Here is an 18639-nt window from a genome sequence, read left to right on the forward strand (position 1 = left end):
GTTCAAAGCTCAGTTTCTTAACCATGGTTTTAAATTTTGTATATTTGTCTTTAATGTTCACTGCTTTTAACTTTTGTAAACCACCCAGAGAGCTTTGGCGATGGGGCGGTATATAGATGATGATGATGATGATGATAATAATAACAACAACAACCAGTAAAGCAATTGTTTAGTGTTGTTGCTTTCTGAAATACATGAGAATTTGACTGCTTCAGTCTTCACAGCTGCTTTATTGCTCATGCAGCAATTTTATTAATTTACCATGATCAAACATGCTACATCCCAAACCACTTTTACTTTACTAAAAGCTTTACTTCTATATTATTTTACTTTCTTTACATTTCTATGTGCTTTACTGCTATATCTGTTTTAGCAGACTCAATATAATAGAACTTCACAGAGTAACATAAATTTTAAAAGACAGGTCTGTCTCCCAAGGGCCCATACAGTCTCTATCAGGGGTGAAGAATCTGGCCCTCCAAAGTCCCCAGTCCGGCCCACCAGGTATTCCCCCAAAGACCATGCCCCCTTTTCCCCAACCACCAACCATTTGCTGACTTCCCACATGTTGTGCAGTTTCCCCATTCTAAAAGGTTGAAATGCCTCTAAGGCTTAGGATGTCTCTACATTAAGCACTCCCCAACACAAAATTCCACATCCTTACCATGGCTTTCTGTTTTCAGGTTCTTTGCAGGATTAGGATGGGCTTCTTTATACAGCAGACACCTCTCTCCCTGTCTAAACTTGTGCTGCACTGTTTCCTCACAGCCAGGACTTACTTCTGAATAAGATTGTGCTGTAAGTCTATAACCCACAGCACACTTACTTGAGAGTAAGCCTCACTGAACTTAAAGGAATGCTCTTGGTGGGGTGAAGGATCAGATTTGCCTCCCTTTGTTGCATTTTACCCTCTTCTCCCCCGATTGCAGACAGGGCTGGCCCTACAATTAAGCAGGAGGCAGTGGGCACAGCAGGCGGTGTGGGCTGGAAAGAGTGGCAAATTTTTCTGCCCTCCCCACCCAAAGGGCCTGGTGCTGCTTGGTGGACCACTCTCTCCCTCCCACTGCTGCTGCTTCCCTTCCTAGCTGCCTGCTTGCTTGCCAGCTGGCCAACAGCTTCTCCTTCCCCACCTTCTTCCTACTTCTCCTTCCCCACCTTCTGCCTAGCGGCAACTTCAGTTGGGCTGGGCCTGATTGCAGATAGGGAAAGTCCTTTGGCAAGTTCATAGTGCAATGCCAGCTTTACACAGCACCAATTTTGTGTCATTAAGGGTTTATTCCAGCTTATTGCTGATCTTTTTGAAAATGGGATAAGGAGGGGAAAGCTTGGGGGATGTCCTGTCCATTGACGATGTCATGGAATTGACCCACAAACTTCCTTGAGTGACCTGTCACGAGCATGCTATAAATTGCTCATTTTGAGAAGCCCTTCATTCCTGGCAGTACAGCCTTTAAAATAGGCTAGTAGTTTTGGTATTTGCCCCATCCCTTCAGCCCTGCCCACTACTCAAAGATTCTCTGAAATGGAATTTGGGCCCTTGGACTGAAGAGCATCTTAGCCCCTGGTCTATATTTGACAGTGACAGTGACATCAAAGGGAAGGAAGGGAAACAAGGGATGCATGGGAGCAGAATCACTTACACATATTCAAGATTTGTTTGAGTTGGGATGAAGACTAAAAGTGTTCAGATTTATGGAAAAGATGAAGAGGAGGATTTGGAGGGAGAGAGGAGGTCTGTGTGAGGTTTCAGTCTCAGGCAAACTGGCAAGTGATCCTCTGTCTCCCAGCATTCAAAACAACTCCACTGGCTCTCAGCAATTTTCAGCTCAGTTCAAAATGCTGGTGCTTAACTTTAAAGCCCTACATGGCCTAGGGCCCAAGTATGTGTAGCACCACCTTCCCCTGGACCTCTCTGCGGAAACACCCAAAGCCACCATTTTGGATGCCCCCACTTTCGCTTCAGCGGGTAGCAGCCCCTTGATCATTTTAGTTGCCCATTTCTTCACCTTTTCCAACCCTGAAATAGCCTTTGTTAGATGTGGTGACCAGAATTGTTCAAAGTATTCCAAGTGTGGTCACACCTAGATTTGTAGAAGGGCAATATTTTTTATTTATTTATTTATTAAAACATTTATATCCTGCTCTATTATCACAGGGATCTCAGGATGGCGTATAGATAAAATCAGAACAATATGAACACAGATAATTTACACAGCTAAAAATGTAAACCACCCAGAGAGCCCCAGCTATGGGAGCGGTATATAAGTGCAATAAATAAATAAATATAAATAAATAAATAAATAAATAAAAATTTATTAAATTGTTAACAAATTAAACCAGTAGAATCTTTTAAAAAGCAATAAAACAATTAAAACTACATGTAACCATGGAGAATTTAGTGTGTAACTGTGATAAAAAGCCATGTTTTAACTTGGTGTTGAAATGAAGCCAGTGTTGGCGCGAGTTGGGCCTCCAAGGGGAGGGTATTCCACAAGCAGGGTGCTACAACAGAGAAAGCCCTCTCTCATGTCCCATCGTAATATATGTCTCATGTTTGTGGGACACAGAGGAGGGCTCCTCCAACAGATCTCAAACCTCGGGCAGGCATATATAGGAAGAGGTATTCCCTCAAGTACTGACGTCCCAAGCTGTTTAGGGCTTTGAATGTCATTGCCAACACCTTGAATTCTGACAGGAAGCGTATAGGCAGCCTATGCAATTCTTTTAAGACCGGTGTTATATAGTCTTTATATGATGTTCCGGTGAGCAGTCTAGCTACTGCATTTTGGATCAGCTGGAACTTCCGAGTCATCAATCCCCCTCTGCTAGATCGTATTAGCCAAGATGGGCTAGGGTCAAGCTTACATGTGGTGGGATGGACTGATCCAAGCGTCTTGTCCACATCATCAGGCTGCAACAACTGGAACTGATTCCAGGAAACATGACCAAACATGATGTTGCCACTTTTATTTTCAATTCCTTTTCTAATTATGCCTAATATGGAATTTGCCTTTTTCACAGCAGTCACACACTGAGTTGACATTTTCATCATGTTGTCCACCACAGCCCCAAGATCTGTTTCTTGGTCAGTCACCATCAGCTCAAATCCCATCAGCTTATATGTGAAGTTGGTATCTTTTGCCCTACCTGTAGCCCTCCCATTGCTAAAGGACTACCCATAATCTCTGACCATTAGCCATACTGGTTGGGGCTAATGGGTATTTGAGTCCAGCAACTTTTGATGGGCTACAGTAAATTCCAGTATTCTGGGAAAGGAGAAGGCAAGACAAAACTCACCATAAAGTACATACGGATAACTTCATAATTACTTTTTGTTATTGATTTCTTGGTCTTGTATACTAAATAAAACCCAATCAATTATATATAAAAAAGAAAGAACCAAGTAGTATAATGTATAGCTTTATTTTCTCTAAGGAATGCAGACACCACAACATTTGACTAACAGAAAATATGCAGCATGTTCTGACCAGGCAATGACATTCCCATCTGAGGTAATTAATTTCTCCTTTCTAGCTCATTCAGTTGGAGGAAATTATCTGAAAAAAGAGTTTAAAAAGGGGGAAGTGGGGAAAAAGTTAGTCTTATGAGAACGAACATTCTTTTAAAATAAGAAATAAAAAGAGTTCTTCTAGGCAAAGTCATATGTGAATGCAGTGTCCAAGAAGGGAAAGTTACAGCTGAAGAGCCTTGGTAGGGTTCCAGCTCCTATTATTATTATTATTATTATTATTATTATTATTATTATTAGGTTGCTAGTACACAAATTCAGTTTCCAACTAACTATCCATCACAGTCTAGTATAAGGAAAAGAATGGAGAATGAGGCCAAGGAGACATTAGCAGACTTCTTTGCCAATAGCTGAAGTTACTTGAATTAGGTTTACCTTTTCCCAGTGGTGTCCTCTAGTCTCCATCTTTGTTTGCTTGTTTACATTTGTTTATGACATTGACATCTGCCTTTCTTTCATGATGAAATTCAAAGAGACATACAATGGATACCCAGTGGAATCTCCCATCCAGGCCTGACCTGCTGAACTTCAACCAGGAGGCTGTGTCTCATGCCTTTAGAACATGCCCTGGGACCATATACTTTTCTTTCTTCCATACCAGTAAATGGTTACCATTCATGGCTACAGGGAAAAGTAAAAGGCTACACTCGGGCACACTTTTTGGGGCCAGGCCAACACCTGCACTCCACCCCTGCAAGTGGGTGGCCAGCAGATCCTACAGGGATGCTGTGTGCCTTTGTGCACAAGGCAAACAAAGACGTGCTCTTTTCCCTGGTGGTTCTTGTACTATATAAGCCTCACACGCCTATCCCATGAGAATTTTGATAGTAACTTATAATTTTGATTTATTCATTGTGATGAGGAGCATATATGAATTGATTTATTAGTCATAACTTATCCCCAAATGGAACTCTAAAATTTTAGCTTTGCAAGAACACATTTACAGGGGTTGGGATGGGGGGTCAACAGAGAGTTTCCCAAGGGTCAGATGAGCCAATTTAATAAGCACCCACTGGTCAACCTAGGACCGTGCCAATCCCATGGCACGTAGAGGACTGGAGGATCAGTGTGGATAGCAGAGCCCCAAAGAACATCCTTGCGCAACTTTTGTACAAGAGTTTATAATTTAAAGACCTTCTCTTCTTTGGGATACTAGTTGAGCCTTTCTTAAAAAGGCTGTTCACACAACACATTTAAACCATGGATCATTTGTTACAACCATAGGTTATTGTGCTGTCTGAACGCAGCCAGGGTGACTTCACTGGCTTGTTATCTATGCAATGTGGCCTATTTTTCTCGATCAAGCCACCTTGAGAACCCATGATTTGTTGTTGGGTTGTGTTTAGGGTGACTAACAAGCCCCCCTGGCTGCATTCAGACAACACAATAACCCACCCTGCAGAAAATGTGCTGCAGTTAGACAACACACTAACCCACAGTTCAACAAACAACCCAGAGTTCAAAACAACCCACACTCAACCATTGAATGTAGGTTAGCAGGTTGTGTGAACAGCCTCAGAAGGCCTAAGGTCACATGGGGCTGTGGGAACACAGAAAGGCCTGGAAGTTCTGCTGTACAAACTGTTGACTGAGTCTGGAGATTAAAATGGTATTTTATACCAGTAGCCACTCAGTAGTTTATATTATTGGATTTAATAGCATTACAACACCACACAACTCTTTCTGGTGGTACTTTCCTCCTTCATTTCTGGGGAAATGCTGTGCGGAAAGACACCAGCCAGACAACTTTTCAGCACAACATAGTGCATTCATAAAATTGGTTATGCGAGGATAAATCATAGGTACAGCTATGAGCCCTATTTTTAGTTGAAAGGCAGGATATATATATATAATAAAATAAAATAAAATAAATAGGTAAACGGGGCTAAGTGTGTAGTTCAGAGACACTCTGTGACAAAGCAAACCCAAACATCAGCTGTGCAAACTCTCCTATGTGTCTTGTCTCATTCCTTAGTGCAGTCCCCTCAGGAGTATACATACACTTACATTATTGATCCAGGAAATATAGGCAGAGACACGGGTGAACACCGTGGGTTTCCGATAGACATTGCACCCAGAACTGGAAACAAAGCTAGTGACTCCATGTACATAGTATTTGCCGTTCACCAGGCAATGCAACGGCCCTCCGGAATCACCCTGGAATACAAAGCAGAGATGGAAAACATGCATCACCAGCATTTCTGATGCATTTTTTGTGTGTGCTTTTTTTCTACAAAGAATGAAATATCTGTTTAAGTGAATGTGTGGCTAAGGCCAAACCAGCTGATAGGTGAAACACATGATTGCATTTTATGTTTGTTTTAAACTGCGGGGGAGGGTTCAGTAGCAGAACTGCAGGGTGTGAGGATGGAGATTTAACATCCACCCCGCCCCATACTGTAGCCCTCACAAAATCCAGCCCCAAGCTTCTGTTCTCTGCAAGAGGGAAGCTGCCATAGTATCAAAGCAACTTTCCCAATGAAGACTCTCTTCTTTTTCTTCGTTTTTTTTTTAAATGCCATTCAAGGAATGGATGGATGGTGATGGCCCTTGTGAATCTATACCCAACCAACTGAAAAATCTAGGAGTATACAAGGAAAGGAACTGTTCACCAAATTCCAAATGAAAATTGAATTGACTTTTTAAATGAGTTGGAATTTCTTTTGGAATTAAACAGGAAGGATGCAAATTCAGCAATATTTGAGTATCTAGGCCATATCTTCTGTCGATACATATGTTGGGAATATTGCACCCTTGGAGGCTATTTGGGATTTAGCTAGTTAATGCATGGGCATAGCTAGCCTTAGGAAATCTCTCCTTCCTGCTCCGCCATTCCCTCTCTGTCTTCACTAAAAAGGGTGTGTTTTGTTTCTTTTTCTAAGATAGCCAGTGTGCTTGTGGGACTGGTAAATGCTCATTCCATTTTGCCTCGTTTTTCTCTCTGCTAAATCGCCGTTCTAATGAGAAACAGCAATACCATATTAAACCTGTCAACATATTATCTTGGTGACCGAGAGAGCATATGCCCTCTTTATATTAGTGTTTTTATGACAGCTTTTGACAATATGGTTAAGGAAAGATGCATTCTTGGTGTCGGTTTCTCATTTAAGGAAAGGGAAATCACAGAACAATATCCTACATTTGTATGCCTTTTGTTTAGGATGGGTGCAGAACTACTTTTGGTCCAAGGGCCAAATTCTATTTTGAAGGAATTCTCACATTCCAGTGTTGGGTGGAGCTGAAGGCAAAATGGGCGCACCCAAAATGTCACCCTATTTTGACTTAGAGCTCCTATTGCCAGTTAACTAAGTCTTAGGGGAGGTATTTCGACCTTTTAGAACAAGGAAGTAACAGCACAAAAGCTAGGAAATAGGTGGGTGGGGCGAAGGGGGGTGGGGCCTTCTGGAGAACACTGGATGCCCAACTCGGGAACCCCATTTTAATAATTTCTTTCTTTATTACACTTCTATGCCACCCAACAGCTGAAGCTCTCTGGGTGGTTCAACAGCAGCAGAATGCACAGCACTGCATACAATTCAGATCACAGTTTGGGAATCTGTCTGAGAGGTTTCACTTACACACTTGAGGGGGAAGCCTCTCCCCTGAACTAGCTTCCACTCAAAAGCACTTGTGATTTGCACAACATGTTTTTCTAGCACGGGGTTATTACCTGGCATCCTGAACGTGTCCCATCACCTCCTGCACACACCATGGTGTTCTTGACTGTGCTGCCCCAATAGGATGGATTGGAGCAGGTTGCATAATCCACGACAGGGAGGTAGGCTTCCTGAAGGACTGATGCCAGCTGCCCATTAGCTGTGCAAAAATATGCCGAAGACTAGGATTCAGTTTATCCAAGGAAGTAACCGTAGATTTTCAACACCACTAGGAGCAGCCCGTCTGGCATAACTTCTGAGGTCCCATCATGGGGCAAAACAAGATGGCAGGCCTACATTGGTGAGCATAACACCAATTGTTTGGATAAGGCCCTTGGCATGCTAAGCCTTGAGAGTTGTTAGACTTCATCAGATTCTAACCCCCTCTGTTTGCAAATACTCAGTCCAATTCTCATGACATTTGTCTGCTATGCAATGGCTATGATATTCGTCGTCATCATTTATATATACAGTCTGCTAAAAAGCCATGAAGGCAGTGTATCTGATGTAGCCAGGTTTGAATTCGGGACCAATGAAATTAAAAATGGGAGCATATACAGCTTGAGCTCAGTTAGCCAGAGAGGCAGCATTGATAACAGGTACACTGCGGGAGCTATAATAACACCACTCACTTCGTGTCATGCCCCAGCCACTGATATAGCACGGATAATTGTTGGCCAGAATCTGACCAGATGGTGGCAAAGCACCGAGCTGCACATAGGTGTTCAGGGTTGCACTTTGAGAAAGACGGAGCAAGGCAATGTCATAGCTGTCAAGGAACGGAGGCACAATGAGGAGAAGAGGGGGGGAAAAGAAAAAGAATCAGTTGAGCTCTCCAACAGTGCAAGAGTTCTGCTGTCCACTGGGCCCTCCCTGACATCGGCACATTAAGCACTGACTCCTGTAAAGGGGAACCCATGGCTCAGTTCAGACAACACGTTAGTCAACGCAGCGTGAAAACTCCATTAAACGGTTGAGTTTTTAGAAGGTACTCACCACACAACATGTTCTAACTCCCCTATTGTGTGACTGTGGGCTACCATGGAGTTGAGTAAAATTCATTGCGACGTTTGATTGATCGTTGCTCCACCCTTTCTCCTCCCCTGGTCCTCCTGATGGTATCCCATCAGCCATTGCTGCAAAAAAACAATCCCGGCAGCTCTCCTAGAGCAGCACGCCCTCCTTTCGCTGCTCTTGCCAGGGAGCTCTGTAGCCAGTGGGAAAAGTCAACTCAACATAATGGAAACCTCCACAGAGCCCTCCACACAACACACAACACACAACACAAATGTTGCGCAGGAACTATCCTCTGCACAATGTGGATATTCTCTGTGGAGAATTTCCCCCCCAAAAAACCCTCCACTGTTGTGTGGAGTTTTCCCACCAGACAAGACATTTCTCAAAGGTTGTGTAAAAACTCCACTATGGAGTTCTAAAACCACCATTGAGAAACATTGTCTGAACTGAGCTACAGATGTCTGTTGGGTATGGTGCCAATGATCTGTGTAACTTTGGGGGCCAGGGCCAAGAGGGCTGGTCCCACAACCACTCCATGTGGAGGGCAAACTTCTGAACAGGGCTAAAGTCTGGCGCTCAACTGGGGCCCTTTATCCTTCTTCAACCACACTCTTCCTCCCAGATGAGCTTCTGAATAGGTGTGGATCTACACTTCTGCTTATATCGATTTTTTGAGCCTTTGTAACATTGTAACTTGTATCGCTACCTTGTATGCTGTTGCTCAGTAGCGTTACTTACTGTTCGTTGCCCCATTGTCTGTGTTGTTTCTTCTTCTCGTTTCTGTGATCCTTGCAATTCCCAGACTGTCCTTTCTCTGCACCTCCCACTTCCTTGTTTTTGTATTTTCTGTGCCTCTCTAGCTAACATTCCTTTATGTGCATGCTCTTAATTTCAAATCTTTGTGGCGGGAGTTCTTCAGAGAGAGTGGTTTGTGGATTGTCGGAGTTGTCTGTCTCTTGAGGAAAGTGTAGGGATGTCTGGTGAATGGAATGTGTTAGATCTTTCTCATTTTAAAAACATGTTTTCCGTGGCATTGCTGCAACCTACCTCAGGTAAAAACTTTTTTAAAAAAATTATTAAAGGATGCACATATGCACATCTTTAATTTATTTATTTTTAAAATAAATTAAATTAGAAATTGGCTACGTGCATATGCACATCCTTTAATATATATATATATATATATATTTTAAAAAAGTTTTTAGCCGAGGTAGGTTGCATGTAATGCCACGGGAATAATGTTTAAAAAATGAGAAAGATTTAACACATTCCCATTCACCAGTTCGAACAACGGTTACTGAAGGCGCATAGAGGAAGTTACATCAGACAGGAAGCCTGGTGAGGGATCATGTGACATTAGTTTCGCAATGCGACACAGAAGACATCGTAACAATGGAGCACATTGAAAGAAGTCTAATGATGCAGAAGTGTTACAATGAAAGGTAAAACGGTACAAAACCTTTCTGTATAACGTTATAAGGAACACATCACATGATCACTGACGTCATCCAGAGCTATCTATAATGTTACAGCTACAGTAATGTAGATTCTTGTCAGGGCAAGTGGTCTGCTTGGAGCTATCCAAGGTCCTGAAATCCCAGCTTGACCCCACCTGCTACCTGACCACAGGTGCTTTCAGATAGAGCAGTCAGAAGGCACTGTGCAGCTATTCTTATTTTTCTCCTTAATGGATTGGTTTGTAGGAAGAAAAAAGCAAGGGAGAAGTGGTGGGAAAACATAGGGGGGGTATGATGTGGTCATTCCCTTTCCCCCCCTCCTGTCAAATTCTGTGAATGAGGCAGGGCAATGGCGTGATCAAACCCTTGACTGGAAACACCCCTAAGCCACCATCAGATGTCCATTTCCCCAGTGGGCTCCTGCTCATGGCCAGACCCAAAGAACATGGCAAACTGGTTTTGGAACTGAAGGAAAGGAAAGGAACCTCTCGTGCAAGCACTTGAGTCATTGCTGACTCCTAGAGAGACGCCTGCTTTTGCTGACGTTTTCTTTCTTTGTAGCGGGGTGGTTTGCCATTGCCTTCCCCAGTCGCAGTTACCTTTCCCCCAGCTATCTGGGTACTCATTTTACCGACCTCGGAAGGATGGAAGGCTGAGTCGACCTGAGCCGGCTGCCTGAGAACCAGCTTCCGCTGGGATCGAACTCAGGCCGTTGGGAGAGTTTCGGCTGCAGTAATTGCTGCTTACCACTCTGCGCCACACGAGGCTCCTGTGCCACACAAGGAACTGAGCAGACTTCTAAAAGCAGGTTGGAACATGGAATTGCGGTTTGCTGTTCAAAGTCCAAAACCTTACTGGACCTTCTCAAACTCTTACCTAAAGTAGCTTTTTGGATCTCAGACATATTGCGAACCCTGTTTAAATGGTACAGCTTTTTGCAGTTGGGTAATTTTTTTCAGAACCATACTTACCCTCCAGCAACATTGTTGCTGTTCCAATATTCATGCACAAAGATGCGCCCCACACTTATGACCTGTTCCGGGCCTTCATACTGATAAATGTCGTGGTCACCAAGAACCACACGAAAATTCATGTTTCTGTAGATAAGAGAGCAGGAAAATGGAACTGAGTTATATTGCCAATGTGAAGTCTCTCCACAAGCCCTGATGGCTTCATGAATAAATATCCTCCCACATTGGACAGAAGATACAAACTATTCAGAAACAAACATGAACTTCATTGTTGTGTACTAAGAGACCCCATCCTCCCACATTTCCACGGGGTCTGCTAGACAATGGATATTCTCTACCAATGGTTCTTTTGAAGTGCAAAATAATCATTTTCACTTTGGAGATCAATGATTAAGGAGCTTATACTGAAGTAAAACATTATAAACATAAGGACCATTAAGAAGGGAAGCTCTGCAAGCCATCTTTTTCTCAGACAGATTCAGGACATGGACACTTTAATATTTTGCACTGGAACATGAAGGTTTTCATCAAGAGAACTCAAGAATTAAATCAAGCCATTGCACAAGCCAATGTTGGAATATTCGATATGAAGAGTTCTCATGTTTTTCATAGAATTTAGGCTCCTACCATAACCTTCCATGGAATAGCATCTGGCAAGAGGAGAGGTATGGGTAAGGGACGAACCAACAGAGGGAGAAATGACTGGATGCAGCAAGGGACAGCCAGTGTGGTGTAGTAGCTAAGGTGTTGGACTGGGAGCCAGGAGATCCAGGTTCTAGTCCCCACTCAGCCATGGAAACCCACTGGGTGGCTTTGGGCCAGTCACAGACTCTCAGCCCAATCCACCTCACAGGGTTGTTGTTGTTGTAAGGATAACATGGAGAGGAGGAGGATTATGTACGTTGCCTTGGGTTCCTTGGAGGAAAAAAGGTGGGATATAAATGTAATAAATAAATAAATTAATAAATAAGGGAGAGACAAATACTTAATGCAGGACAAAGCAGCTCCACCTTCTTCAGAGGGTGGAACTTTCTGCAGAGCCTTCTGCATGTTTCCAGGCAACTCCCCAAACAATGAGGTCTAGAAACTTGCTTTAAAAATGAACAAGAATTAATATTCTCAGGAGTGTATAGCAGGTATTAAATTATTATGGTGTTGGGTTATTTTTCTCATAAAGAAGATTCCCCATGGTCCATACAGCCAGAAAAGACATAGCCAATATCTTTTTATGAAATCCCACATGACATGCATGCTACTCTCTCTGTGATTCAGAAAACATAATGTGTTTCAGTGCAGCCAATAATACATGCCATAGCATAAAGAAGATTTTTTCATTATGGCACATGATGAGATGATGTAATTGGAGGAGCTATCCAATTCAAACAATTTATGAACAGAGACTAAAAAGAGGAAATTTTGGAAAAAGCAAAGCAAACAACGTTAGTTTAGCATTGCTCTTGTATTCTAGGACCATCATGAGCTGTTACCTCCTTTCTCAAGTGCAGCTCATTCAATTTGATTCATTCCATTCTATCCCAGAGGCTCAGCCTGGCTTTCAACTTCAAGAGAGAATCCCGAAAAAGAAAAGATACAATTCCCCAGTGCTTTATATCCCAAGAGAAAGAAGATGAAAGATTTCTGCACAAAACTTCTCTAGCATTAAACCTTTCATCCCATTCTTTCTCTTCACCTGATTAAAAGCACATGAGCTCCCAAGGTAGTGAAGATATAGCTCGCTGTTACCTGTCTACGCAATGAGCCGCTGTCATCACCCAGTTTTGTTTCACCAATGTCCCGCCACAAGTGTGATACCAGCCGCCATTTGCATAGTACTGGAGGGAGATCTAGATGGGGAGGTAAGAGAGAGAGAGTTGCATTTCTTGCCACCAAAAGAAGCACCAAAGGCATCTATAGCCAGATTAATTGCAGTAGGCGGTGGTGGTTCCAGGTTTCTGTGGTGCGCAGCTCTTCATTTCCCAAAATAATGTAGAATTCACATTATGAGTTGAGAATTAGCTCTGATGTTAAAAAATAAAAATGGTTGTGGATGAGAGTATGTTAGCAACAGAGCTCCTAAATTTAGCTTCCCCCCAATACCAAAAAAACAACCAAAAACCGTTTGGGGGGGATTTTTCAAGGTGCTGGTTTTAACCTATAAAGCCTTACACGGTTTGGGACCACAGTACCTGACGGAACACCTCTCCCGACATGGACCTACCTGTACACTGCGCTCAACATCTAAGGTCCTCCTCTGAGTGCCTACTCCGAGGGAAGCTTTGAGGATGGCAACAAGGGCCTTTTCAGTAGTGGCCCCCCAATTATGGAATGATCTCCCTGATGAGGCTCACCTGGCGCCAACATTGTTATCCTTTCGGCGCCAGGTCAAGACCTTTCTCTTCTCCCAGGCATTTAACAGCATTTAACAACAAATGCTATGTTTGTTTTTTAATGGACCCCAGAACTGTTGTTGTTTAAAATGGATACTGTATACTGTTGTGTTTATATTTTTTGATGGTTTTAAATTTTGTATACTTTTTAATGTCCACTGTTTTTTAACTTTTGTAAACCGCCCAGAGAGCTTCAGCTATGGGGCAGTATATAAATTTAATAAATAAATAAATAAATAAATAAATAAATAAATAAATAAATTTAATAAATAAATAAATATTTTTGGGGGGGCATGAAGGAGGGGGGAAGCGTTAAAGTCCCCCTCAACCCCTTCTGTGGTCCTGATGCTGCCCATCTCCCTGCATGGCTGCTCTTCACATTTTCCCAAAACATGTGCTTTCATTGCGCTCATTCAATTCATGTCACATTTAGTTTGGCTCTCAATGAAAGGCTCTGAGAAAACAAATGCTACCTCTTATACTTGAATACTATGACCTCAGAGGCCCAGCATTCTGCATTGTTTTCTTCACCCAGATGCCAAAAAGAAAATGATAATCTTCCAGTCAGGTCTGGAATATTTTTTCATTTGGCAGCAGCACAAACCCTGCGTGCACCAGGCTTCCTGGTTTCTTCTTAGGCCCTCTCTCTGTTTTGGTACCTCGCGGGTCTCCTCTGCTGTGCTCTGGCTCAAATGAAGCTGTGTGGATGGGGTAGACCTGTAGGTGGAGGGGGGCACCAAACAGCTGCTTGCATTGCTGCAGTGGAGAGAGAACCCTGCATCTCAGATCATCTATACTCTAGAATTTGCCTGCTAATCATCTTCTTGCCAGTAAGGGCAAAGCCTTGCAATTAGTTTTCTGACTGGTATGTACATAGTAAGCCGTTTTACTGCCATTTTTCAGAATTCTGGCCACTCAGATTTCCCCGTTTCCTTTGCAGCACCGTTTGCTAGAATGAAGTGGCCCAAATTAAACATTATAGGCACAGCCTTAACATTAATAAAAGAAATAGCTACCAGGGGAAGGTGCAGCATTGAGCAGAGGACTAGAAGTGGGAGAGGGAAGAGGAAAAATGGAGGCTGCCAACCTTTTTCTCCTTGTCTCATTCCCCCACCCCCATCCATTCAGAACAGCACTCCAATTACTTCCCTCATCCTGTTGAAATGCAAAAGAGAGGAAGAAACTTCATTTTCTGGAAAGAAATCATGGTATGTATGTACCTGGCTTGGCCACCCATGCTTCCTTGCCTCATAGCCCCCAACGACGCGCCCATTTTCCTTCAGTGACTCCTCTGAACAATGTCCTTCAAAAGATAAAACGGTGTCAACAGCACAATCTCAAGGGAACATGGCCATCAGATACAAGAGGAACATCTTTCAGTGGCTACTGAAAGAACCCAAGAACTGGTTATTTTTTACCACTTCCTATGTGCATCGCGGGAGGCAAATTTTAACTGGGACCCATGTAATGTATTTGGGTGGGAAGACATTTGGTTTGCATTACATTACTTTCAGTGGGATATGGCCCCATTCAATCGTCAGCTGCTTTCGAGAACTTTCTTTGCTTTCTTAGGAAGGGAAATACAAATGGACGAACAATGTAATCTTGGCAGGATCTACACTACTGCTTTAAAATGGTTTATAACTAGGGCTGTGCACCAGCCCATCGAACTGCTTCATGGCCCGATCCAAAACTTTCAGATTGGGTCCGAACCACTTTGGGTTGATTTGACCCTCCCCCGACCTGCTCCAGAACTGGATCTGGAGCGAGATCCAAGGGGTCAGATCGAGATTCGCCCCCTTCCCCACTTACTTGCCTCTGCGGCGGAGGCAGGTAAGTGGGGAAGGGGGGACAAAATGGGGGGCGAACAAGCCCCCTCCGCCTTACCTGGCTCCGCCATCTGCTGCTACACGGAATGCGGCGGGCGGCGGAGCCAGGTAAGTCCCCCTCCTCCCCACTTACCTGTGTTTGGAGCTCCGGATTGAGGTGAAGCGATCCGCAGTGGAGCGATCCGCTTTGCCTTGATCCACAGCTCCCCCGACCCAATGCGGATTGGGTCGCTCCGCTCCCGATTTGGGGATCCGAATCGGAGCAGAGCACAGCCCTATTTATAACAGCAGTGACAACTGTTGGGGCCCAGGACACACTCCAGATACAGTTTTCAAAATGTTTTCAAAGTGTCATATCCTGCTTGGTGTAGATATGGCCCTTGTCCAGACAGGGACTGTATCCCTAATATGGGAAATGACTCTGTCCCAATGCTAACACACAGTGAGAGTCTGGCCCTGGACTGCTTGTAGCTGTAAAGAGGGGCTTGTGTGCGTGTGTGTGCGTGCGTGCATGTGTGTGTGAGAAAGAGAGAGAGAGAGAGACCCTTGTCTATATGACGCCACTTTGCCTTTTGATTTCCCCAAAACCCTGCAGCATAGCTTCTGTGAAGCAGCAACAATAGTGAGGTGGACTATCCAGGCAGTAAAAATTGCAGCACCATTGTCAGACAGTGGTAATAGATACCAAATCATAGGCATGTGCAAGGGGTGTGCTTGGTGTGCCCAGGCACACCCTAATACCTTGAGTAATAAGCGCCAAATTAAGTGGGCCATTGAGTAGGGATCCAGAGGGGGATCCAGATGCAGTGAGAATGGTTCTCTGTCTGCTCTCCAGCGTCTCAGCCTCTGCACTGACGATCTGCTGCCCCTGAGAGATCACCATTGCTCCCGGCAGAAGGAGCAAAAAGGAATCTCTCTGCCGGGAGCCACACCCCCTCAGCCACTAGGTCTCTGCTAACGCTTATGATACTTATGACAGAGTATTCAATAAATGTTCACCTTTTAAAAAGAAATAATTCCCTGGGAGCACACCCTAATGAAATGTGCTGTGCATGCTTATGAACCAAATATTGGGGGATTGAAAACTGTGAAAACTTTTTGTTTTCTTTTGTTTTCTGGAAACTCTTTGCAGCTTTGTATTTATGTGATATTCATCATACCTGCCCCTACTTTCCTTTCCCAGACCTTAATATTGCCATGACGGCCATTACTAGTCCTGACGTGCCCACCCGCTGCTTCCTGCTTGCACCAACCCTGCACTGCAATCCATCCCTAACTATGCCCACTCAGGGAGACGAGTTCCAATTTTACTTTCTCCCCAGTATGGTCATTTTCTATGTATAGGAAGATTTTTTTTTAATGGGGAGTGGCATTCCTTCACATTAATCCTCATCTGCAATTTGAAACGGTGAAGCCCAGACAAATCTATCTCTTCACTTGTAAACACGACCATCTGTAAAGCAGCATCATATATGATTTTTTTTTTTTGCAGAGCAGCTAAAAACACTTTTGTATGTAATATGGTGGGGTTGGGAACGCCTCTCATTTCAGCCCCACAAGAATGTTCTAGCTCAGAAATACTTACCATAGAGGACCGTTGTGGCAAAGATGAGAAACGTCAGCATGGTGAATGAATGGTTGGGATTTAGTTGCATGAGAGCTTTTTTATATTCTAGCTTATCATCACAGAGATAGCAGAATTTAATACTGCCAATCTTGGCGGGTGGGGGGAATGGGAAAAAGCACAGATGACTTGGAAACACAAATACAAAGGACCTTCTCCTTTTACTGGTTGGCACTTTTTTTCCATTCTACATTCTGTCGAAGGACAAGGGTGAAAATATCTACTACATTGATTAAAATTGCACGCTGTTGTTTTCTTTTAAAGTGAAGATATAGTATTTCCTGCGAAGCTGCGACTTTAAAAAGTTGGGGACTTCCCCCGACATTTACCCCTTAAAAATAATAATCCCTGGGTGCACACCCTTATGAAATATGCTGCAGATTTCTCCCCAGAGCGAAGCGAGTATGGCACATCCGTTGTCTATCCTCACTCCAGAGTCATGGGGGAGGTGCTCCCGGGCGGATGGCGACCCCTGACTGGTCACTGTCCATCTGGGCAGAAGGCATGCCCAGTGTGCCAATGGCCACCAGAGTCCCTCTGTGTTGGGATTAACCGCCACCCCCCCACACCGCCCGCTGCAGAGGTGTTTTGCTTAAGGCAGCCACAACCCCACACCGTATAGGCAGCCCCATAATCATCTGGCTGGGGAATGCTAGGTCTTGTAGGATTCTTTCCTTTCTAACCATGCATAGGATTGCACTCTGTGCTCGGTCTAAAATTCCCTGCTGCACCACAATATGGCTGTCATGCACACGCACACACCTGTGCTTTGTTATTGTGAACCGCCCAGAGAGCTTCAGCCTATCCAGTGAAATTTTAGAGTGTTTTTAGGATGTTTTAAGGATGTTTTAATCAGGTATGGTATGGTTTTAATCAGTTTTAATGTGTATTTTATATCATGTTTTTATAATGTTTGTTTTATACGTTGAATGGTTTTAGTTTTTGTGAACCGCCCAGGGAACTTCGGCTATTGGGCGGTATAAAAATACAATAAATAATAATAATAATAATAATAATAATAATAATAATAATAATAATAATAAAAATAGTTTAGTTTTTTAAGAAATGACTGGCAACCCCCCAGAATCCTCTGAAATATCACATAGATCACAAGTATATGCAGAGAGCTGCTGGAACATTGTAAAGGATTCTGGGGTGGACTTCTTAGAAGACATATTGCTTCTTCAGCAGTTATCTCAAATGACCGCTGAAGTTAAAGAAGGGGCCATAGCCTTGAGGCAGTCACAGCACTGCTTTGCTTGCAGAAAGCCCCAGTGCCGATGCCTGGTGTCTCTATTTAAAAGGATCATACGCCAGCTGATGAGAAAGAGCTCTATCTGCTGCCCTGTGAGCATGGAAAGTTGCTGCCAGTCATAGCCGACAATACTGGATTAGGCAAACAATGGTCCGAGATGGTATTCGACAGCTCCCAAGCCAGCCTTTTCCACATCCAGCTGTTTTTATTTTGTAATCTAATGATGTCGGCTGTACTTTTAATTTATAAATCTTAACGTATTCTTATAAGACGTTGGCTTCTCATCCGGCTTAGTTAAACATGAGATAATGGTTACACATCCATGGAATAGGCCCAGAACTGGCCTCTTGTACTTCCGTCTTTGTAACTGGAGTAGTGCACAAGAGAAGCAGAATGATCAAGCTTTGACATGTTTTAATTTAAAAGCCAAGTTCCTATAGGATGCACACACTACAGCTCACTGAAGCTGGAGCACTTAGTCAATTTGAAAAGTCTGCTTCTGCAAAACTGCTTCCCCACACCAGCTGTATTTCTTCTGTTATCTTTCATGGTCTCTTTCCCTCAAGCATGCCAGGATTTCCCCCCCTCTCCCCAAGAACAAACACCACTTGGCTCTTTTTGCCAAGCATCAACCCAGAGTCTTTTACATAATCTTCTCCGTGTGTGGGGTGGCGTGGGTGGGGTTAGGCTGCTAACCCTTTTGCAGCAAATGGTTAGTGAGCATGTTGAAACCATGGTTATGTAGCCCCCATGGTTAGGAATGGCTCACATTACATAATAATGTTTAGCTCAAAATGCTTAACCACCATGGCTTAGCGTGTCATCTGAACAGGTTCTGTGTGTGCACAAAAGCAAAACTAGTTTCCTCTTTGTTGAGAAATCCATTTATGGTATTCCACAAACTTAAGATGGCT

General features: G+C 43.5%; 1 protein-coding gene across 1 annotated transcript; it reads right to left on the bottom strand.

The window, feature by feature from the left end:
- Positions 1 to 3485: 3485 nt before the first annotated feature.
- Positions 3486 to 16471, bottom strand: CELA1 (chymotrypsin like elastase 1). Its single transcript, XM_063123126.1, has 8 exons — positions 16432 to 16471; positions 14238 to 14320; positions 12374 to 12474; positions 10631 to 10756; positions 7818 to 7954; positions 7200 to 7345; positions 5537 to 5686; positions 3486 to 3557 (listed from the first exon to the last, which is right to left on the bottom strand). Exons 1-8 carry the CDS (start codon positions 16469 to 16471, stop codon positions 3540 to 3542), a joined length of 801 nt encoding a protein of 266 aa, XP_062979196.1. The 3' UTR covers positions 3486 to 3539.
- Positions 16472 to 18639: the final 2168 nt, after the last annotated feature.

The sequence above is a fragment of the Elgaria multicarinata genome, chromosome 3 (genome assembly GCF_023053635.1).
Source record: "Elgaria multicarinata webbii isolate HBS135686 ecotype San Diego chromosome 3, rElgMul1.1.pri, whole genome shotgun sequence".
In the NCBI taxonomy this organism is placed as follows: domain Eukaryota; kingdom Metazoa; phylum Chordata; class Lepidosauria; order Squamata; family Anguidae; genus Elgaria; species Elgaria multicarinata.